Here is a 24,822-nt window from a genome sequence, read left to right on the forward strand (position 1 = left end):
AATTTAATAGTGCCTGGCCTTACATTTAGGTCTTTAATCCAGTTTGAGTTTATTTTTGTGTATGGTGTTAGGGAGTGCTCTAATTTCATTCTTTTACATGTAGCTGTCTAGTTTTCCTAGCACCATTTATTGAAGAGGCTGTCTTTTCTCCACTGTATATTCTTGCCTCCTTTACCAAAGATAAGGTGACCATATGTGCGTGGGTTTATCTCTGGGCTTTCTATCCTGTTCCATTGATCTATATTTCTGTTTTTGTGCGAGTACCGTACCGTCTTGATTACTGTAGCTTTGTAGTATCGTGTGACATCGTAGAGCCTGATTCCTCTAGCTCCGTTTTTCTTTCTCAGGATTGCTTTGGCTATTCGGGGTATTTTGTGTTTCCATACAAATTGTGAGATTTTTTGTTCTAGTTCTGTGAAAAATGCCAGTGGTAGTTTGATAGGGACTGCATTGGATCTGTAGATTGCTTCGGGTAATATAGTCATTTTCACAATGTTGATTCTTCCAATCCAAGAACATGGTATATCTCTCCATCTACTTGTATAATCTTTAATTTCTTTCATCAGTGTCTGATAATTTTCTGCATACAGGTCCTTTGTCTCCTTAGGTAGGTATATTCCTAGATATTTTATTCTTTTGGTTGCAAAGGTAAATGGGAGTGTTTTCTTAATTTCATTTTCAGATTTTTCATCATTAGTGTATAGGAATGCAAGAGATTTCTGTGCATTAATTTTGTATCCTGCTACATTACCAAATTCATTGATTAGCTCTAGAAGTTTTCTGGTAGCATCTTTAGGACTTTCTATGTATAGCATCAAGTCATCTGCAAACAGTGACAGCTTTACTTCTTCTTTTCCGATTTGGATTCCTTTTATTTCTTTTTCTTCTCTGATTAATGTGGCTAAAACTTAACAAAACTATGTTGAATAATAGTGGTGAGAGTGGGCAACCTTGTCTTGTTCCTGATCTTAGTGGAAATGGTTTCAGTTTTTCACCATTGAGGACGAGGTGTTGGCTGTGGGTTTGTCATATATGGCCTTTATTAGGTTGAGGTAAGCTCCCTCGAGATGCCTACTTTCTGGAGGGTTTTTATCATAAATGGGTGTTGAATTTTGTCGAAAGCTTTTTCTGCATCTATTGGGATGATCATATGGTTTTTCTCCTTCAATTTGTTAATATGGTGTATCACATTGATTCATCTGCATATATTGAAGAATCCTTGCATTCCTGGGATAAACTCCACTTGATCATGGTGTATGATCCTCTTAATGTGCGGTTGGATTCTGTTTGCGAGTATTTTGTTGAAGATTTTTGCATCTATGTTCATCAGTGATACTGGCCGTAGTTTTCTTTCTTTCTGACATCTTTGACTGGTTTTGGTATCAGGGTGATGGTGGCCTCGTTGAATGAGTTTGGGAGTGTTCCTCCCTCTGCTATATTTTGGAAGAGTTTGAGAAGGATGGGTGTTAGCTCTTCTCTAAATGTTTGATAGAATTCGCCTGTGAAGCCATCTGGTCCCGGGCTTCTGTTTGTTGCAAGGTTTTTAATCACAGTTTCAATTTCAGTGCTTGTGATTGGTCTGTTCATATTTTCTGTTTCTTCCTGGTTCAGTCTTGGAAGGTTGTGCACTCCTAAGAATTTGTCCATTTCTTCCAGGTTGTCCATTTTATTGGCATAGAGTTGCTTGTAGTAATCTCTCATGATCTTTTGTATTTCTGCAGTGTCAGTTGTTACTTCTCCTTTTTCATTTCTAATTCTATTGATTTGATTCTTCTTCCTTTTCTTCTTGATGAGTCTGGCTAATGGTTTATCAATTTTGTTTATCTTCTCAAAGAACCAGCTTTTAGTTTTATTGATCTTTGCTGTCGTTTCCTTGAGTTCTTTTTCATTTATTTCTGATCTGATCATTATGATTTCTTTCCTTCTAATAACTTGGGTTTTTTTTTGTTCTTCTTTCTCTAATTGTTTTACGTGTAAGGTTAGGTTGTTTATTTGAGATGTTTCTTGTTTCTTAAGGTAGGACTGTAGTGCTATAAACTTCCCTCTTAGAACTGTTTTGCTGTATCCCATAGGTTTTGGGTTGTCGTGTTTCCACTCTCATGTGTTTCTAGGTATTTTTTGATTTCCTCTTTGATTTCTTCAGTGATCTCTTGGTCATTAAGTAGTGTATTGTTTAGCCTCCATGTGTTTGTATTTTTTTTAGTCTTTTTCCTGTAATTGATATCTAGTCTCATAGCATAGTGCTCGGAGGAGATACTTGGTAGGATTTCAATTTTCTTAAATTTACCAAGGCTTGATTTGTGACCCAAGATAAGATCTATCCTGTGGAATGTTCCATGAGCACTTGAGAGGAATGTGTATTCTGTTGTTCTGGGATGGAATGTCCTATAAATATCAATTAAGTCAATGTGTCATTTAAAGCTTGTGTTTCCTTATTTATTTTCTTTTTGCATGATATGTCCACTGGTGAAAGTGCGGTGTTAAAGTCCCCTACTATGATTGTGTTACTGTCGATTTCCCCTTTTATGGCTGTTTAGCATTTGCATTATATATTGAGGTGCTCCTATGTTGGATGCATAAATATTTACAATTGTTATATCTTCTTCTTGGATTGATCCCTTGATCATTATGTAGTGTCCGCCTTTGTTTCTTGTAATAGTCTTTGTTTTAAAGTCTTATTTTGTCTGATATGAGAATTGCTACTCCAGCTTTCTTTGACTTCCATTTACGTGGAATATCTTTTTCCATCCCCTCACTTTCAGTCTGTATGTGTCCCAAGGTCTGAAGTGGGTCTCTTGTAGGCAGCATATATACGGGTCTTGTTTTTGTTTCCATTCAGCCAGTCTATGTCTTTTGGTTGGAGTATTTAATCCATTTACATTAAGGTAGTTATCGATATGTATGTTCCTATTACCATTTTCTTAATTATTTGGGGTTTGTTATTGTAGGTCTTTTCCTTCTTTTGTGCTTCCTGCCTTGGGAAGTTCCTTTAGCATTTGTTGTAAAGCTGGTTTGGTGGTGCTGAATTCTCTCAGCTTTTGCTTGTCTGTAAAGGTTTTAATTTCTCCACCAAGTCTGAATGAGATCCTTGCTGGGTAGAGAAATCTTGGTTGTAGGTTTTTGCCCTTCATCACTTTAAATATGTCCTGCCACTCCCTTCTGGCGTGGAGAGTTCCTGCTGCAAGATCAGCTGTTAACCTTGTGGGGATTGTCTTGTATGTTATTTGTTGTTTTTCCCTTGCTGCTTTTAATATTTTTTCTTTGTATTTAATTGTTGATAGTTTAATATGTGTCTTGGTGTGTTTCCCCTTGGATTTATCCTGTATGGGACTCTCTCTGCTTCCTGGACTTGATTAACTATTTGTTTTCCCATAATAGGGAAGTTTTCAACTATAATCTCTTGAAATATTTTCTCAGTCCCTTTCTTTTTCTCTTCTTCTTCTGGGACCCCTATAATGCTAATGTTGGTACGTTTAATGTTGTCCCAGAGGTCTCTCAGACTGTCCTCAATTCTTTACATTTTTTTTTTCTTTATTCTTCTCTGCAGTAGTTATTTCCACTATTTTATCTTCTAGGTCACTTCTCCGTTCTTCTGCCTCAGTTATTCTGCTATTGATCCCTTCTAGATAATTTTAACTTTCATTTATTGTGTTGTTCGTCACTGTTTGTTTGCTCTTTAGTTCTTCTAGGTCCTTGTTAAACGTTTCTTATATTTTCTCCACTCTATTTCCAAGACTTTGGATCATCTTTACTCTCAGTACTCTGAATTCTTTTTCACGTAGACTGCCTATTTCCTCTTTATTTGTTAGGTCTGGTGGGCTTTTACCTCGCTCCTTCATCTGCTGTGTGTTTCTTTGTCTTCTCATTTTGCTTACCTTACTGTGTTTGGGGTCTCCTTTACACAGGCTGCAGGTTTGTAGTTCCCGTTCTTTTTGGTGTCTGCCCCCAGTGGTAAGGTTGGTTCAGTGGGTTGTGTAGGCTTCCTGGTGGAGGGGACCAGTGCCTGTGTTCTGGTGAATGAGGCTGGATCTTGTCTTTCTAGTGGGCAGGTCCACGTCTGGTGGTGTGTTTTGGGGTGTCTGTGGCCTTATTATGATTTTAGGCAGCCTCTCTGCTAATGGGTGGGGTTGTGTTCCTGCCTTGCTAGTTGTTTGGCATAGGGTGTCCAGCACTGTAGCTTGCTGGTCGTTGAGTGGAGCTGGGTCTTGGCGTTGAGATGGAGATCTCTGGGAGATTTTTGCTGTTTGATATTACGTGGAGCTGGGATATCTCTTGTGGACCAGTGCCCTGAACTTGGGTCTCCCACCTCAGAGGCACAGCCCTGACACCTGGCTGGAAAACCAAGAGCCTGTCATCCACACGTCTTAGAATAAAAGGGAGAAAAAAAGGAAAGAAAGAAAGAAGAAGATAAAATAAAATAAAATAACATTAAATTTAAAAATTATTATAAAAATTTCTAAAAAGTAATAAAAGAAAAAAGGAAAGAAGAGAGCAACCAAACCAAAAACAAATCTACCAATGATAATAAGCGCTAAAAACTATAGTAAAAAAAAAAAAAAATCCAGACAGACAGAACCCTAGGACAACTGGTAAAAGCAAAGCTATAGAGACAAAATCACACACAGAAGCATACACATACACACTCACAAAAAGAGAAGAAGGGAAAAAATATATATATATCGCTGCTCCCAAAGTCCACCTCCTCAATTTGGGAAGATTCGTTGTGCATTCAGGTATTCCACAGATGCAGGGTACATCAAGTTGATTATGGAGATTTAATCCGCTGCTCCTGAGGTTGCTGGGAGGGATTTCCCTTTCTCTTCTTTATTCGCACAGCTCCCGGGGTTCTGCTTTGGATTTGGCCCTGCCTCTGCGTGTAGGTCGCCTGAGGGCGTCTGTTCTTCGCCCAGACAGGATGGGGTTAAAGGAGCAGCTGCTTTGGGGGCTCTGGATCACCCAGACCAGGGAGGGAGGGGTATGGAGTTCGTGGCAAGCCTGCTGCGGCAGAGGCCAGCGTCACGTTGCACCAGTCTGATGCATGCCGTGCGTTCTCGCGGGGAAGTTGTCCCTGGATCCCGGGACCCTGGCAGTGGCGGGCTGCACAGGCTCCCCGGAAGGGGTGTGTGGATAGTGACCTGTGCTCGCACACAGGATTCTTGGTGGCGGCAGCAGCAGCTTTAGCGTCTCATGCCCATCTCTGGGGTCCGTGCTGTTAGCCGCGGCTCATGCCCATCTCTGGAGCTCCTTTAAGCAGCGCTCTGAATCCCCTCTCCTCGCGCACCAGGAAACAAAGAGGGAAGAAAATGTCTCTTGCCTCTTCGTCTGGTCCAGACTCTTCCCCGGACTCCCTCCCGGCTAGCCGTGGTGCACTAACCCCCTGCAGGCTGTGTTCACGCCGCCAACCCCAGTCCTCTCCCTGCGCTCTGACCGCTCTGACCGAAGCCCGAGCCTCAGCTCCCAGCCCGGCCCGCCCCGGCGGGTGAGCAGACAAGCCTCTTGAGCTGGTGAGTGTTGGTCGGCCCTGGTTCTCTGTGCGGGAATCTCTCCGCTTTGCCCTCCGCACCCCTGTTGCTGTGCTCTCCTCCGCGGCTCCGAAGCTTTCCCCCTCCGCCACCCGCAGTCTCCGCCCACGAAGGGGCTCCTAGTGTGTGGAAACCTTTCCTCCTTCATGGCTCCCTCCCACTGGTGCAGGTCCCGTCCCTATTCTTTTGTCTCTGTTTTTTTCTGTTTTCTTTTGCCCTACCCAGGTACGTGGGGAGTTTCTTTCCTTTTGGGAGGTCTGAGGTCTTCTGCCAGCGTTCAGTAGGTGTTCTGTAGAAGTTGTTCCACATGTAGATGTATTTCTGATGTATTTGTGGGGAGGAAGGTGATCTCCACGTCTTACTCTTCTGCCATCTTCTCTCCTTCTTTTCTATATCAGTGATTTTCTAAATGTCCCAAGTGATTCTAACATACAGGAAGTTGAGAACCACTCACCTGAATAACAGGTTTCTTGATTTGTAAGTACTATTCATTCATTTGGTCAATAGCTATGGGTGTCTATTATAAAGGTAGAAAACTGGCAGCCCTGGCATATTTTGTCTTTGGCCCACAGAGTGTTTTCAAAAAATTTTAGAGTTTAGACAATACTTTTAAAATTGGGAGAGTTATTGTAAACATTGGGATACTGAGGTCCTCTTGAAAAGAATGAAAGATCTGGCAAGCCTGGGCCTATGTTCTTGCAAGACAAAACTTGGCTAGAACTGAACTGCAGGTGCCCCTTCTAGACGGAAAAGGAGAATCCACTTTGCTGTAGTTCTCACCACTCCCTACAGCTCTCTCACAGAGGCTGAGCGTCAACTGTCATGTATTGTATCATTTGCATAGCTGTTAATATTACTGTTTTAATACTAGAAAACAACTTCTTTGAAGCACTATCTCATGCCTCTCCCCTAACCGCCCCCCTCCACTCCCAATAGGGCTCACTGTTGAATTAGAAAATGTTTCTCTGGGTCAAAGATCCAGGCATCCAGCCCACTCTACTCATTTATGTTTTCTGACTGGCTTCTGTGGTAATATGAGTTTGCAGCCCCTTGCCTAATATATGGCAAGCACTGTGTTAGATGCTAGGGATATAGAAGAATGAGGTTCAGTGCCATTTTGGAGGAAGTCATGCTCAATTGGGGAATGCAGACATATTAATTAAAAAGTACTGCAAAAAAAAAAAAAAGAAAGAAAAAACAAAAAAAAGCCATCAAAAGAGGAGAACAATGCTTGTTAGAATAGAAGACATAGCATTTGAGTTGGATCTAGAAAGATGAATTGGAGTTTTTTCCAGGCAGAAAGGCAAAGAAGCCATTTTAGGCCAACGAAACAGCAATCCCAAAATACAAACATATGAAAGCCCAGAGTGGTCAGAAATTAACACATGGGAAATGAGAGAAAGGGTCTGGAGATGAAACTGTGGAGTAAGTTTGGAACAGAGGAGGTTGGCTTTGTGTAAGTTCCCAAGGGTTTTTTCACTCTGTCTTTAAGATAGTGGGAAAGGTATTAAAAGTCTTTAATCAAAGAGTGACACGATCACATTTCTATTTCTATTATCAGAAAGAGAAATCTGAGAGCAATGTGAAGATTAACTGGGAGGGTGAGGTGAGTGACAGTGGGGAACCTGAACGATGAAAGTAGCAATAGGATCAGATTTGAGAGACGTTTGGGAGGTATAACTGGCAGGGCGTGGAAGCATACAGGAAATAGAGAGGACAACCCAGGATGTTTGACTTATCGTGTAAAAATCGAGAAGATATTTTAGTTGCTATAAGAGAAATTTAAAATAATGACTCATCACTGACTTGAGTTGATGTTAAAGTGACTTAATATTTAACCTCAAGCTATAAAGCATCGTCACAAGGCTGTTCCACGCCCCACCCCCCAACCCCTTTTTGGTCTTACAAATAAACATGCTTATAATTTAGATACTTGAGTACATACCTGATTCTGCTGAACTTAGAGGATGACCTCCAAATTTTATTACAGTCTGGCGGAGTTTAGTCATGTTTAGCAGCTGTGTGACTTGTGGAACATCTGTCGTTAGTTGGCAGCTTCGTGGAATGATGTCTGTAGGTTCATCTGTTGGAAAGGGAACACCATATCCAGTTGAAAATAAAGACTACCATTCATTCCCCAAATGTAAGCCATTTCTGTGAAATGGACATATCTCATAAATGAAATCAATTAAATTTAAACATTTTAGAGTATAACTTCAGATGAGTTACTCAACCTTACAGGCTTAGTTTTCTCATCTGTAAAATGAACATGATAATTTTAATGTTCACTTTCTAGGGCTGTAGAAAGGATTAAATGAGATAGAGTACTTAACATATGGAACAGGTTCAGAGACTTCTGCAATAAATGAGAGCACTGACTGGAAAATTTTATAGTTGTTTTTTAATATTAGAGTGGTACTTGAACGAAGAACTAGCTAGATATGCTCCAAGAAAGGTTTCTGGGAGTACACTGGCTCATTTATACAAGGTCGATAAGTACAATGACATTACTGAATAAGCACCTAGAGCCATTATATGAGTCAATTTTTCAACTTTTTATTTTGAAATAATTTTAGACTTACAGAAAAGTTACAAAAGTAGTACATAGTTCCAATATACCCTTTACCCAGCTTCCCCTAATGTTAACATCCTACCTTCAAATACTTTCAAAGCAAAAAATAGTTTAATTAAAATAGTATTTTCATTATTGTAGTTTGTATTTCCAATGAGATTTAATATTGTTCATATATGTTTATATGGATATTTAAGTTTTCATTATAGTAAATTTTCTGTTCATGTTCTTAGCCTATTTTACTTTTATAGCATTTTAAAAAGTTATTTATATGATCTACTTTGTGGCAAAGATATTAAGCTTTGTCATATGTAGCAAGTAGGAATTAAGTTGCTATTAGCATTCCAAAAAGCAATTTTACTGTGTACATCAAAAGCCTTAAAAATGTCCAAGGCATTTTACTCAGTAATTTCACTTTATGAATCTATTCTAAAGTAAACAAATCAGAAACTCAGATGAAGATCTATGTAAATAAGAGTTTATAATTTCTGAAAAATGAAGCAACTGGAATTTTCAGTAAAGAGTCACAGAAAATTGTATTTATGAAGATAGCTTGATGATATGGGACAGGCTCAAGACAGGAAGTTAAATGAAAGTATCCAAAACTCTATCTCAACTTAACGATTTAGAAATCGTTAAATAAAATGTATGAATGGCAAAAGGACTAGAAGGAAATATACCAAAATGTAAAATAACTTTTCATGATTAGCTTAAGCACAGTTTTTATTTTCTTCTTCAGAATAATTTGTGTTTAATTTTTATTAGGAAAGAGTTTCTATTTTTAGAATCTAGTGGAAAAATCTGGTGTGTGTATATGTGAATGTGAGTAGTAAGAAAAATTCAACCAAATTCATCCCTCAAAAACATCCTTAGGTATGTATAAACTCTAACCATGTATATAAAGGCAAATGATGTTAGGGATTTGTACATCCAAGCCATGGCAATTCCCTAATTAGATCTTAATGTCCTAATCTTGAAAAGGAAAATGAATCATTTAGCTAAAAACTTAAATGCTCATCAGCAGTGTCATGGTTTCTAAATATCCTAATGCTCCAGTAACTACAAATGCCACTGGGTTTACAAATCTTAGTTTTCAGGTATTCTTTGTCCATTCATTTCTTATTTGTCATCGACATTTAGTAATTGAGTAAATGAATTCTCAAAATAGAAAACTTTTGGAAGATAAGTAGACTAACTCCAGATGTATATCTGACATGTCATTTCAGACTTCTCTGAGGTAGAAAAAGATAATTTCCACATCAATGCCAATATTGATAAACTAAGATTTTATATTAATAGAGGAGAGAATTCTGTAGGCTAATAAGATTCTGAATCCTATGAAGAGAAAACATGGAAACTTTAGCTCATAGGGCTTGTGTGGATGTATAATGCCATACAAAGTTTGAACCGTATCCAAAAGAAAAGCTGAGTTTCCAACTAACAAGGGACAGACAGCAAATTCTGGTAACCAAAACTCCATAAGCTTTTATGAAAGATAGAACAAGGCAGAGACTATTACAAAACTCTAATCTGAATCCTACAGGAATGTGGTTGACACGCAAATCAGATTTCACATTAAAAGGCTCAAATCCCCTCTGCATCATTTTTCCTTTCTCTGTATCTACTCTCTCTTTGCTCTCAGAACGTCTCACTATTTATTGGATTATTCATTGAGGGAAACTGTGGGCAGTATAAAACCTTCAATAAAAGAAGAAATCCAAGAAAAAAAAGTACTGATTTATTATTTTAAAATAGAGCCTAATCATTCAGCAACTACTGTCAAACTTTGAGACTTTGTAGAGAAAGTCTCATTTGTGAGAAAGAGGAAAGGGGCCTTAGTTTCATTTTTGCGATGCCAAACTATGAAGGAGCTTTAAACCTGGTAGTTGGATGTTCTGATAGACCTAAATAGAACTTAACTCATCACCCCACTAAACAACCCCTTTCTCCAGGCCCAATTACTAGGTTATGTTATTTTATTTTTTAAGCATTTACAACTTAATTTAAAAATAAGGATTAATTCTGAAAACAGCATAGATCCTACATAAAAATTGAATCGTGCTGAACTGTGAGTATTAGAGGGCATGGTCTGCCTGTATCATTCATTTACTCATTTTATCATTCAGTAAATACTTATTGAGCCTCTACTATGTGCCAGGCCCTCATCTTCATCTAGTGGCTGGGAATGCAGTGGTGAGCCAGAGTGACTCTGTGCCGGCCTTACTGAAGCTTATACCTAGCAGAGAATATGAAACAAGTTATACCACAAATATTTAAATTATAATTGTGTTAAGTGCTCTGAAAGAAAAGTTCAAGACGTTATAAAAGAAGCAATGGGGGAATTCAACATCACAGGGTGTTAGGGAAAGAGACATTTAAGCCAAGTCATAAAGGATAAGTAGTTATTCAGGTAGAGGAAACAGCTTTTGAAGACTCTGAAGGCAGAAAGACTTTAGAGCATTCTAGGAAGTGGAAGAAAGATAGTTCTGCCAAACAGAATAGTGAGAGAATCCCAATGATATCTTTACTACAACACCTGGCTCAAAGGGGTTGCTTAATAAATGGTCATGAACAAAAGCCCCTTTTAAACAGCCAACCTAGACTAAATGCAGTTGTCCAGTCTTCCATTTTTCTTCTCTGGTTGTTCTTTGTTCAGCTATATCCTGAAAAGTACTGCATGCACATTTTATTTGGATAGCACATCTTTCTCCCCAGAGGGCAAATAACAAATCAAGCTGGGAATCAGATATTAAGGGACCAAGGCTTGTCTGCCTTGTTCTTTCAGACAAGTTCTATCTTCTGGAAGGAACTGTGTATGGAAAGGTGCAGACTGCTTGATTAACATCTGAAAAATGATACAATCGAATTTAAACTGCTTTTGCTAACACATCTGAAAGAACATAATGTTGGCTGGAATGGTTAGTTCAGAATGGCAATGGTATATGAAGGAGAAAGCTATGAGAAAGCTGACAGATTTGCTCATGTAGCATCCAAACACAACCAGATGGTAGTTTCTGTTGATGTCTTTGCTCCCAGTATGAGATAGTGCATTATTGCAATGTTTGAGTAACTTTTTAACCCTGTTCTCCTTTCTTTAGCCATAAAGTCATAATAAAATGAACCATTCTATAGGTGTTTAATACCCCTGATGAAGATCTTAACTAGCTTTAAAAATTAAGTCATCAATTTAAATACATATATACAGCACTTTATGCATTAAAAACCATCATCCCGGTCTTCCCTGGTGGCACAGTGGTTGAGAGTCCGCCTGCCGATGCAGGGGACATGGGTTCGTGCCCCGGTCCGGGAAGATCCCACATGCCGCGGAGCGGCTAGGCCCCTGAGCCATGGCCGCTGAGCCTGCATGTCTGGAGCCTGTGCTCCGCAACGGGAGAGGCCACAACAGTGAGAGGCCCGCATACCAGAAAAACAAAAAACAACCCACCATCCCCATTTTACTGGGGGGAAATGCCTTATAAAATAGTGAGATTTATAGACCTATTTCCACTTAAGGCTACTCATAATTCATTGCAGTTTAAGTAAGTACCAATTTTGTAATAGTTCACTGATTCTGGACTCAACTATATTCATCTTACCTATCTGCAGTGCCTAGCACAGTGCCTTACTTATATCAAATCTCCCCTCTCTGAAACACCAGTGAGAGCCAAGCAGAAAACATAAAAGTTTTTAACTGCCAGGATATTTGTTTTTGTTTGGGCTGCTATAACAGAATACTGCAGACTGAGTGGCTTATAAATAATAAATTTATTTCTTATAGTTCTAGGGGCTGAGAAGCCTAAGATCAAGGCACCAGCAGATCTGATGTCTGATGAGGGCCCTATTCCTGGTTCCTAGATGGCTTCCTGCTAAAACCTCACATGGTGGAAAGGGAGAGGGAGCTTTCTGGGATCTCTTTTATTAGGGCACATATAAATTCTAGGGGGACACATTTAATCTATAACAATTTTGGTACAAAGTTGGTTCATTTTTTGCTTGTTCATTCATTCACTTACCATACAACTATCAGATTTTCTCTGGGCCTGACATGGATTTAAATCCCTGCTTTATGGAGTTTACTGTATAAATGTGGAAAGATTTTTAAGAAGCAGTATATGATTGTGGTTAAAAGCACAGATTCTGGAGCAAGGCATCCTGGGTTCACATTCTGGCTGTATCAAGTGGTTGTGTGATCCTAGCATTGTAATTTACCTTGCTGTGCCCTGCTCTCCTTATCTGTGAAACATGGATATAAAAATAACACTTTCCTCATATGGTTACTGTGACGATTAAATGAGCTTAATGTATACAAGAGGATAAGAATAGTGCCTGGTACACAGCAAGTGCTATATAAATGTTTACTATTAATAATAGACAAATACTTATGTAAATTATTTCATTACAATGGTGACAAAACCACCACATCTTAGTATGTGTGTTTTTGTTTTGTTTTCAATAATAAAAGGTTTTGATGTTTAAAGGAACTACACAAAAACTTGGCTATCTTGAATGAATCATTCCATTGAAGCTTTTTTAAAAAAATGAGGAGAAATTCATTTTAACCTAAAATTAAGCATTTTAAGATAAAAGACTCAGTGGCATATAGTATACTCACAATGTACTTACCCATTAACGCGTATCTCCCCATTCTCTCTGGCCCCCAGTCCATGGCAGCCACAAATCTACAATCTTGTCTCTATGGATTTATCTGTTCTGGATATTTCATATAAATGGAATCAAACAATATGTGTCCTTTTGTGTCTGTGTGAATAGTACTTACCAAATTTTGTTAAACCATTCATCCACTGATGGACATGTGGTCTGTTTCCACATTTTGGCTATCATAGATAATGCTGTTATAAACATGCATGTACATGTATCTGCTTTCCATTTTGTGGGGGTATATACTTAAGAGTGGAATTGCAGGGTTATATGGCAATTCTGTGTTTAACTTTTTAAGGAACTGCCAAAATGTTTTCCACACTGGGACAACAATTCTGCATTCCCATCAGCAATGTATGAAGGTTCCAATTTCTCTCCACACTTGCTACCACTTACTTTCCATTAAAAAAATTATAGCCGTCTTAGTGGGTGTAAAGTGGTAACTCACTGTGGTTTTAATTTGTATTTCCCTAATGACCAATGATGTTTAGCATTTATGTTTGTTGCCTGACATTTGTATTATCTTCTTCTGTATATCTCTTTTGGATATATATATTTAAGTCTTTTGACCATGTTAAAAAATTGGGTTGTCATTTTGTTGTTGTGTTATATATTCCAGATACTAGAATACATCAGAATATATATGTACACTCTATTTAAGAACCAGAATATATATTCTGTCAGATATATGATTTACAAATATTTTCTCCCATTCTGTAGGCTGTCTTTTCACTTTCTTGATAATGTCATTTGATATACAAAGTTTTTAATTTTGATAAAGTATAAGTTATCTATTTTGAAATTTTTGTTGGTATGCCTTTTTTTTTTTTTTTTTCTGCGTTACGCGGGCCTCTCACTGTTGTGGCCTCTCCCGTTGCGGAGCACAGGCTCCGGACGCGCAGGCTCAGCGGCCATGGCTCACGGGCCCAGCCGCTCCGTGGCATGTGGGATCCTCCCGGACCGGGGCACGAACCCGTGTCCCCCGCATCGGCAGGCGGACTCTCAACCACTGTGCCACCAGGGAAGCCCTGTTGCTATGCTTTTGGTATCATATCTAAGAATCTATTGCCAAAACCAAGGTCATGAAGATTTATCTCTATTTTTTCCCAAGACTTTAATGGTTTAACCTCTTACATTTAGGTCACTGATCCATTTTGAGTCAATTTTTATATATTGTATGAAGTAGGGTTCCAACTTCATTCTTTTGGACGTGGATATGTAACTGTCCCTGAACCGTTTGTTGAAGAGACTATTCTCTCCCCACTGAACGCTCTTGGCATCCTTGTCAAAATCAGATGTATAAATTTATTTCCGGACTTAACTCTGCTCCATTGGTCTATATGTCAGTCCTAACAGCAAACTCCTTTGATTTCTGTAACATTGAGGTAAGTTTTGAAATTGAGAAGTATGACTCCTCCAACTTTGTTCTTCTTTTTCAAGAATTTTTGGGTATTCAGGTCCTCTTGCAATGCCATATGAATTTGAGGATTAGTTTTTCCATTTCTGCAAAAAAGGCCATTGAAATGTTGACAGAGATTGAATTTAACCTCTAGATCTTTTTAGGTAATACTGAAAATCTTAACAATATCATGTCTTCCAATGCATGAATGTGTGATGTCTTTCCATTTATGTAGGTCTTCTTTAATTTCTTTTAGCAATGTTTCATAGTTTTCAGTGTACAAGTCCTTATGTCCTTGATTAAATTTATTCCTAGGTATTTAATTATTTGGATGGTACTGTAAATGAAATTGTTGTTCTTAGAAGTTTTGAGAAATAATATTTTATTATAAATAATATTTATAATACTTAATTATAAAATATGTATTTTAATCAGAATAATTGAGTCTTGATATACAGATATTCATGACCCATTTCTGTGGGATCTACTGTTGGCTGCTGGGCACCTCTGCTATGCTGAGATCTTATCCCCTTTACTCCCCCTGGAGTGGCTTGCTAGGCAAGGGTATTTTGAGCTCAGCTCCTCTTTGGGAAGGAGTGGGAATGTAGCCTTAAACTGACAAGATTCGGATATGATGCGCACTAACCTGACCTGGAGGTGAGGAAAAGAGGTGGGAAAAAAACTCAAGAATGTTAATTATTAAAAACACTAAATCATTGCACTTATTGTGGAAGGTAAACTTGTGTAGCACTGAGAAAAGGACAGTCAGAGGCTTGGCGTCGAGTTCCGCCTTCTGTACCCTTGGCACAAGATGCCTCATTTCCATGGGCCTTGTTTTCCTTATCTGTATAATTAAGACATTGGATTAGATATCTCTAGGGCCCTTTCCTGATCAATGAGTCTATCAAGGCAAGGCATCAGTATTTCTAATTTTTTCTGTGGCCTCTGAACAGATGGTTTTCTTCACATTGCTAGACACCCAATAAAGGTTTACTGTATAGAGACAGTAAATGAATAGATAATTGAACAAACAATTAGCTAGCCCTTACTTCATTAATTCATCAAACATTTATGACAGGTTACTGGTGCCAGCTCATGTGCTAGAGATAAAAATGTGGAGATTCCCCTCCCCCAAAAAAACAGTGGAGATCTAGTCTATGCCCTCAAAGTACTCTCAGTCTTAAATCATAGTTTTAATTCTTCTCTTCTTGCATTTCTAAACACAGAACACATACTCCCCAGTCCTGATCTTTTAGAGAGAACAATGAACTGGGGAGACTGGGGAGTCAGGAGATGTGTAACACTGTCATTGGCATAGCATAAGTTCATGCTTAATGGATCATTACTTGTTCTTTTCTCTCATCTGTTCTCTTTTCTCTCCTTTGTCTTTCTCTTATCTATCTACACATATATTGTGTTTTTTAAAAAATGCAGAATGATACAAGTTAATCAATAATTCAGTCGTGCAAATGCCAGTCTATGTCCCCTTGGGAACCATAAAAGTAATAAACTAAATTGAATCAGAATGCTTTACTACTTGTCCAACGTAAGTCATTCCTCTGGGCAACTAAAAAACTGGTTAATTGCCATTTTAGGTTCCAATAACTCACTTTCTATTATATCCCACTGTGTAACAGAGAACAGCAAGGGAATTAGGCAACATTTCCTAGCTTAGGTGAGTTTGAGAGGTCCTAGAGTGAAATGGTAGCAGTTTAAAAAGCCAAGGACCACACAGTACTGAGCTTAAGTACACATTTAATATAATATTTTAAAGCTGAACCTGAGAATGGAATGTAAGTAACACGTAAAAAAAGTTTCCTTGGATAAAAGTCTCAACACTATGACTGAGTAATCTGTTTCTGCAGAATAGAATGACCCCTCTCTTTCAGTAAGAAAGACAAAGGGACATTCATCACTTATTGTAATACAGATACCCTCAACACAGCCACTTACCAAATCCTCGAATTCTTATTACATGACACCTCTTGTATATTTCCTTTAAAAAATGTCCCTCTTTTCTATCCTTCCATGAGAGGCAGTGCGCTGTAGTAATTAGGAGTGTAAATTCTAGAGTCCGACTGCCAGGGTTTAAATCCTGCCTCTACTACTTAGCAGTTATGTGACACTGGGCACATATCCTGACTTCTCTGTGCCTCAGTTTCCCTATCTATAAAATGGGGATAGTAATACTATCCGTCTTGTAGAGTTGTTATAAATATTAACCTAATCTAACTTCATATATGTAAAGTGCTCATAACAGCCACTGCTTCTATCATCATCATCATCACGATTATTACTTCTGCTGCCAACCTCCTTGACCACGGACACTCAGTCTGCCCCATACTGTGTAATCCTTTGTCCTTTTTTATCTGTCTTCAGAATGAACTCTTATATTGTTAACTTTTCTATTGTCTATAATTATACAGTGAACTCTGAGGACAGGAGCCTGTTCTACATTTTTATGTCACCCAAAGTATGAAGCCTAATAATGCAATATTATATTACACCATACCCCCCACCTCTGCCATGTACCATACTGAACTCCCCGTTCCTTGAACACATCGGAACCTTTCATAATGCCAGGCCTTTATATATATATATATATATGCTCTTTCTTCTGCCTGAAATGCTTTATCTTCTCATCGTCCACTTTCATAACTTGGAAAATTTTGGTTTTTATTTTAGCAGGCAGCTTGGAAAGTTTATTTCTCTAGGTAACTATAGACCAGACACTGGTATATAGATAGATACTGATCCACGAAGTCATATTCACTGGTCTGTGGTGAAAATGTGAGACTTTGTTCTGAAATTTAGAACTTCTCACGTGTGTATGTGTAAATGTCCTTGCATTTAGTGAAACAATCAGAATAACTGTAGCTTTTCTTATTTGTTTGCTTGTTTTAATGCACTGATTTGGCAAATTCAAAAGGTGTCATCACTATGCTAGTCTTCAAGTTTTTCTTAACCTGACAGATCTGTGAAATCCAAGCGCCCCACCAAGTGGCTCTCTCCAGTAAATGGTCAGTGCTCCAGCCTCTTCCCTCACTGTCTGTCAAGCCCATTAGACAAACTTCCACCAGGTACTATAAATTACACATACATGTAAGTTTCCCTGTGAGACCCTGAGCTCCTTGAAGCAGGGGCTGTGCTCATGCCAGTGCCTGATGTGTAGAAGGCAAACAAATGTTTAGCATCTACACACTATATTATAGTTTATGTCTTTTCATATATATTTTGTATTTGATTGTATCTTTACCACAACCTTACAGTAATTATTGAGCAAACAAAGCACAGAGGTATTCAAAACTCAAACAAAACCACAAACTTAGTACATGATCAAAGCAATAGACTGTGGAAATACTAATCGAAATCTTTAGGCTCTACAATATCAATTTAAGTTCTCCAAGATGTACTTGATTTACATACATTATACTTTCACTGAGACTATAATAATAGTAGTTATCTAACAAGGGAACAATTATTATCCTCATGTTACTAATGAGGAAACTGAAGCACAGAGATAGGGTCAGTATTTGTACAAGGTTAAATACTGGCAGCTAAATGGGGTTATACTCCACAGTACCCTGAAGCACAGCATACTTCCCCAAGTCTGTTCAGAGCCTTTCAGGTGATCTGAGATGCCACATTCATAAGGCTTCTTTTCAGGCCTTCTGAAAACATGAAAGAAATTACGCCAATTCTTGTTCTTTGGAAATATTTATAGATTATCCATTCACTTAAAATCTACTTATCAAACAAAATACACATATATTGTTCAAAAATTCAGGTAGTACGGGACTTCCCTGGTGGTGCAGTGGTTAAGAATCTGCCTGCCTATGCTGGGGACATGGGTCCGAGCCCTGGTCCGGGAAGATTCCACATGCCGTGAAGCAACTAAGCCCGTGCGCCACAACTACTGAGCCTGTGCTCTAGAGCCCGCGAGCCACAACTACTGGGCCCGTGTGCCACAACTACTGAAGCCGGCGCGCCTAGAGCCCGTGCTCCGCAACAAGAGAAGCCACTGCAATGAGAAGCCCACGCACCGCAATGAAGAGTAGCCCCCACTCTCCACAACTAGAGAAAAGCCCGTGCGCAGCAACGAAGACCCAATGCAGCCAAAAATAAATAAATAAATTTATTAAAAAAAAATTCAAGTAGTACTATAAAATTATGAGAAAAAAAACATCATACCATTATGCCCTAATTGCTGCCCTCCCACCTCACACATCCACCAGTCCTGCAATGCAGAGGCAACTATTTCCAAGCCTTTCATTTATATGTGCTAAATCTTCTGGTATTTACTTCCGTATTTATAAATGGTAGCTTTATATTGCCATTTCTGCACTTAATAGTTTTAGATGATATCTCTGATTTCCTATTTTGGAAAAAGAAAATTCAGCATTATTAAACCACTATAATACCTCCTCTCCTCTCTTTCTTCCCCACATCCCCCAAACATGATTTTACATAATTTGGGGATAAGTTATTATTCAGTGTTTTAATTATTAAGACTGTGTAAAAAAATCATGCCATTGTACATCTTAGAGTGGCAGTAATCCAAAACACTGACAACACCAAATGTGGGCAAGGATGTGGAACAACAGGGAGTCTCATTCATTTCTGGTGGAATACAAAATGTTATAGCTGCTTTGGAAGACAGTTTGCCAGTTTCTTACAAAACTAAACATATTCTTAACATATGAACCAGCAACGTGCTCCTTGGTATTGACCCAAATGAGTTGAAAATTTATGTCCATACTGAAAACCTACACAAGAATGTTTATAGCAGTTTTATTTATAATTGCCAAAATGTGGAAGCAACCAATATATCCTTCAGGAGATGAATGGATAAGTAAACTGTGGTACATCCAGACAATGGAATATTATTCAGCACTAAAATGAAATGGGCTATAAAACTATGAAAAGACATGCAGGAACCTTAAATGCATATTACTAAGTGAAAAAGTCATTCTGAAAGCTACATGCTACATGATTCCAACTATGTGACACTCTGGAAAAGCCAAAACTATGGAGACAGTACAAAGATCAATGGTTGCCAGGCACTAATGGGGAGGGAAGGATGAACAGGTAGAGCACAGAAGACTTTTAGGGCAATGAAACTATTCTGTATGATGCTATAATTGTGGATACATGTCATTATTCATTTGTCAAAACCCACAGAATGTACAACACTGAGTGAACCCTAATGTAAACTATGGACATTGGGTGACAATGATGTGTCATTGTAGGTTCAAGTGTAAGGAATGTACCACTCTGGTATGGGTGGTCATAGATGGGGAGACTGCACGCGTGGGAACAAGGAGCACGTGGAAACCCTCTGTCCTTTCCACTCAATTTTGCTGTGAATCTAAAAATTCTCTAAAAAATAAATCTGTTTAAAAAAGTGTTGTGGATTTTTTGATGATGGCCATTCTGACTGGTGTGAGGTGATGCCTCATTGTAGTTCTGATTTGCATTTCTCTAATGAGTAGTGATGTTGAGCATCCTTTCATGTGTTTGTTGGCAATCTGTATATCTTCTTTGGAGAAATGTCTATTTAGGTCTTCTGCCCATTTTTGGATTGGGTTGTTTGTTTTTTTGATATTGAGCTGCATGAGCTGCTTGTATATTTTGGAGATTAATCCTTTATAAATTGCTTTGTTTGCAAATATTTTCTCCCATTCTGAGGGTTGTCTTTTTGACATGGAAGCAACCTAAGTGTCCATCGACAGAGGAATAGATAAAGAAAATGTGGCACATATATACAATGGAATATTACTCATCCATAAAAAGGAACGAAACTGAGTTATTTGTAGTGAGGTGGGTGGACCTAGAGCCTGTCATACAGAGTGAAGTAAGTCAGAAAGTGGAAAACAAATACCATATGCTAACACATATATATGGAACCTAAAAAAAAAAAAAAAGGTTCTGAAGAACTTTGGGGCAGGACAGGAATAAAGATGCAGGCGTAGAATGTGGACTTGAGGACACGGGGAGGGGGAAGGGTAAGCTGGGACAAAGTGAGAGAGTAGCACGGACATATATACACTACCAAGTGTAAAAGAGATAGCTAGTGGGGAGCAGCTGCATAGCACAGGGAGATCAGCTTGGTGCCTGTGACCACCTAGAGGGGTGGGATAGGGAGGGTGGGAGGGATACGCAAGAGGGAGGAGATATGGAGATATATGTATACGTAGAGCTGATTCACTTTATTATACAGCAGAAACTAACACACCATTGTAAAGCAATTATACTCCAATAAACATGTTAAAAAAATGTTGTGCATATCTTAGCCACATGATATACTATGATTACATATCTTTTCTTGTGCATTTTTTTCCCCTTGTAGTTGATCACTGTTTTGTTTTGTCATGGGTTTTGCTACATTCCTAACATTAATTCTTCCCAAACTCCCCATCAGCACTGTAAAATCACAATTGATTTTGTTCAAACACACCATACTCTATCAGATACAGTCTTTTCCTGAAGACTTTCCTCTTGGAAGCCCCATTTTTTTCTGCGAAAATACGGACTGACCTCTAGATGTGTTTTATAAGTGTCATGCCTTGAATTCCTTTAACCATAATTCTGAAAATTTGCTTTGCTTTTCTATTGGATGAAATCTTCTGTTTCTTATAGGGTCCCCTATATGCCTTTTTCTTGATTTATACCTTAATTTTTGTGGAGAATGTCTTCTGGATCTTTTCTGAGAAAGGATGTAAATAAATTTTTGAGACCTTGCATGTCTGCTAATATCTTCATTCTATACTCATTTAATTGATAGACTGGATGGGTGTAGAATTCTAAATAATAATTTTTCTAAATAATTTCCCTTTGGCTTCTGAAGATATAGTTTCAAGGTCTTCTACCATTTAAGATTGCTGTATAAAGTCAGACATCATTCTTATTTGTAACCCTTTGTATATAACCACTGTATGTATTTAAAAAAATCCTGGAAGCTTAAAGGATCTTTTTTTTTTTTTCCCTCCTGTTCTGAAATTACACAATAGTGAGTCTTTTTTTTGATGAGTTATGTGTACTGAAAATATCTGGCCTTCAATTTTGGGAAATCTTATATTTCATCATTTCTGTTTTCTGTAGTCTCTCATTTTGGAATCCTATTACTCTGATGGTTAACCTCTTGTACTACTAATATTCTTAACATTTCCATCCTATTTTCAGTTTTTTGAACGTCTTCCTTTTTATTTTATATTTTTGGTTTTACATCTCCAGAGGAAGACAATACAATACAAAGTCTAAAAATAACTCTATAGTTTTTGATTTCAAGTGTGCAGCATTCACTTGAAACTTACCAGGCATACCAGGAGACAACACCAAGACTAAAACAGGCAATAGAAACAGACCCACAGGAGAGTCACGTATTGGAATTATGAGCCATGGCCTTTAAAAATAACTCTGATTAATATATTTCAGGAATTAGATAACAAAATAAAGGATTTCAGTTGAGGAATGGAAACTATAAAAAAGAATGTAATAAAATTCTAGAATCAAAAAAATAATAACTGAAATTAAGCATGTTAAAGTATGTATTCATTCAGCTCCTTACTAAATAGCCAAAGAAATGCCTACATAGATGCTCCAAGAGAAATGTAGAATGAATCAAGCAGCACTACTGGAAATAGCCTAAAATGGAAAAATTAATTGTGGAATATACATACAATGGCATACTATACAGTACTGAAGATCAGCACCAACATAAATGAATCTCTATGTGTACTGGGGAGAATGTATTTATGGAAGAGTATGTACCATATGATTCCATTTATATAAAGTTCAAAAATAGGTAAAATTAATATGTGGTGTTAGAGGTAAGGACAGAGTTACCTCTCAGAAGAAGGAAGATGCCTATGATTGGGATGGGACATAAAGAGGGCTTCTAGGCTGCTTATAATGTTCTATTTCTTGATCTGGGTGGTGGTTAACAAATGTGCTCACTTTATGGCAATTCCTCATGCTGTATGCCTACAATTTATAAATGTTTCTATATGTATATAAAAGTTTATAATATAATATACTTCAATAAAATGTTTACTGGAGTAAAGCAGGAAAAATTATTATTTTATAGACTCAATATATTTTCTTAACTCTGAGAAAAACATGTATCTATTCCTAACTTATCTATTTACTTCTTCCTATTAGTTTTGGTGTCTATCTACCATATATTCGATGTACCTGAGTTCAGGCACTCTACTTTAGTGTCTCTAGAGGATAAAGGTCCTGTTGCATGGTTATATGGAGTTGGAGAGGGGATCTGGGGTCCTATAGCAACTGATACAGAATTCTAACCAATCTACCTGTTTTTAGCCATACCCTTTATCCCTGCCTATAGCAGTACCTAGGGCTGACAGTTCTTTTTTTTTTTTTTTATCATGATAGCTGTGTTAATATTGTTATAGTTTATTTAAAAAAAAAAGATATGTTTCAAGGGTACCGCATTATAATTTGACATCTGTATACACTATAAAGTGATCACTACCACAAGTCTAGTTACCCCCTTCACCACAGAGTTGACCCCCTTCACCCATTTTGCCCACTCCCCCAAACTCTTCCCTTCTGGTAATTACCAATCTGATCTCTGTAACTAGGAGTTTATTTTTGTTTTATTTTGTTTGCTCATTTGTTTTGTTTTTTTAGATTCCTCATATAAGTGAAATCATACAGTATTTGTCTTTCTCCATCTGACTTATTTCACTTAGCATAATACCTTCAAGGTTCATCCAGTTGTTGCAAGTGGCAGGATTTTGTTCTTTTTTGTGGCTGAGTAGAATTCCACTGTGTTTATATACCACAACATCTTTATTTATTCATCCATCAATAGACGCTTAGGCTGTTTCCATATCTTGGCTATTGTAAATAATGCTGCAGTGAACATAGGGGTGCATACATCTTAACGTTTTTGTTTTCTTCAGATAAGTACCCAGAAGTGAAATATCTGGATCATATGGTAGTTCTCTTCTTAATTATTTGAGGACTCTCCATGCTGTTCTCCATAGTGGCTTCACTGATTTGCAGTCCCACCAACAGTGTATGAGGGTTCCTTTTTCTCCACATCCTTTCCAGCATTTGTTATTTCTTGTCTTTTTGATAGCAGTCAATCTTAGAGATCTGAGGTGATATCTCATTGTTGTTTTGATTTGCATTTCCCTAATAATTAGTGATGCTGAACATCTTTTCATGTGCCTGTTGGCCATCTGTATGTCTTCTTTGGAAAAATGTTTATTCAGACCCTCTGCCCATTTTTTTAATCAGGTTTGTTGTTGTTGTCTGTATTCTTTTTTTTTTTTTTTTTTGGCTGTGTTGTTCATTGTGCTGTGCGGGCTTTTCCTTGTGGTGGCTTCTCTTGTTGCAGAGCATAGGCTCTAGGCATGCAGGCTTCAGTAATTGCAGCATGCGGGCTCAGTAGTTGTGGCACACGGGCTCTAGGGTGTGTGGGCTCAGTAGTTGTGGCTGTGGGCTCCAGAGCACAGGCTCAGTACTGTGGCACACAGGCTTAGATGCTCCACGGTATGTGGGATCTTCCTGGACCAGGGATCGAACCTGTGTCCCCTGCACTGGCAGGCGGATTCTTAACCACTGCAACACCAGGGAAGTCCCTCGTCTGTATTCTTTATGTATTTTGGATATTAACCACTTACTGGATATATGATTTGCAAATAACTCCTCCTGTTCAGTAGGGTGCCTTTTATTTCGATGATGATTTCCTTTGCTGTGCAGAAGCTTGTTAGCTTGATGTAGTTCCATTTGTTTATTTTTGCTTTTGTTTCCCTTGCCTTTGGAGTCAGTTCCACAAAAACATCACTAAGAACAATGTCAATGAGGTTACTATGTTTTCTTCTGGGAATTTTATGGATTCAAGTCTTACATTCAAGTCTTTAATCCATTTGAGTTAACTTTAATGTATGGTGTAAAATACTGGTCTACTTACATTTTGCATGTGGCTATCCAGTTTTCCCAGCACCATTCACTGAAGAGACTATACTTTCTCCACTGTATGTTCTTTGCTCCTTTGTTGTAAATTAATTGTCCACATATGTGTGGGTTTATTTCTGGGCTCTCAATTCTGCTTCATTGATTTGTGTATCTGTTCTTATGGTAGTACCATACTGTTTTGATTACTAGAGCTTTGTAGTCGAGCTTGAAATCAAGAAGCATGATACCTCCAGCTTTGTTCTTCTTTCTCAAGATTGTCCTGGCTATTTGAAATCTTCCATAGTTCCATACAAATTTTAGAATTATTTGGTCTAGTTCTGTGAAATATGCTATTGAAATTTTGATAAGGATTGCACTGAATCTTCAGATTGCTTTGGGTAGTATGAACTTTTTAACAGTATTAATTCTTCCAATCCATGAGCACAGAATATCTTTCCATTTATTTGTGTCTTCTCTAATTTCTTTCATCAGTGTCTTATAGTTTTTAGTATTCAGATATTTTACCTCCTTGGTTAAATTTATTAGTAGGTGTTTTATTCCTTTTGATGCAACTGTAAAAAGGGACTGTTTCCTTAATTTCTGTTTCTGACAGATCATTATTAGTGTACAGAAATGCCACAAATTTCTGTATATTGATTTTGTTTCTTGTGACTTTACTAAATTCATTCCACCATTTTTCCGGAGAAGTCTTTAGGGTTTTCTTCTTTTTTTTTTTTGCG

General features: G+C 37.9%; 1 protein-coding gene across 4 annotated transcripts in view; it reads right to left on the reverse strand.

Moving 5' to 3' along the window:
• CFAP20DC (CFAP20 domain containing) overlaps positions 1-24,822 on the reverse strand; it is a 274,294-nt gene that overhangs the window by 119,052 nt on the left and 130,420 nt on the right. For all 4 annotated transcript variants that reach the window (XM_089919511.1, XM_022572706.3, XM_089919510.1 and 1 more), the window contains exon 7: positions 7,468-7,605. In XM_089919511.1, the coding sequence (XP_089775637.1) occupies positions 7,468-7,605 (138 nt within the window). The remainder of the gene's footprint in view (positions 1-7,467; positions 7,606-24,822) is intronic.

The sequence above is a fragment of the Delphinapterus leucas genome, chromosome 10, assembly GCF_059928025.1.
Source record: "Delphinapterus leucas isolate spDelLeu-1000000601 "Yukka" chromosome 10, BTC_Dleu_Yukka2, whole genome shotgun sequence".
Classification (NCBI taxonomy): Eukaryota; Metazoa; Chordata; class Mammalia; order Artiodactyla; family Monodontidae; genus Delphinapterus; species Delphinapterus leucas.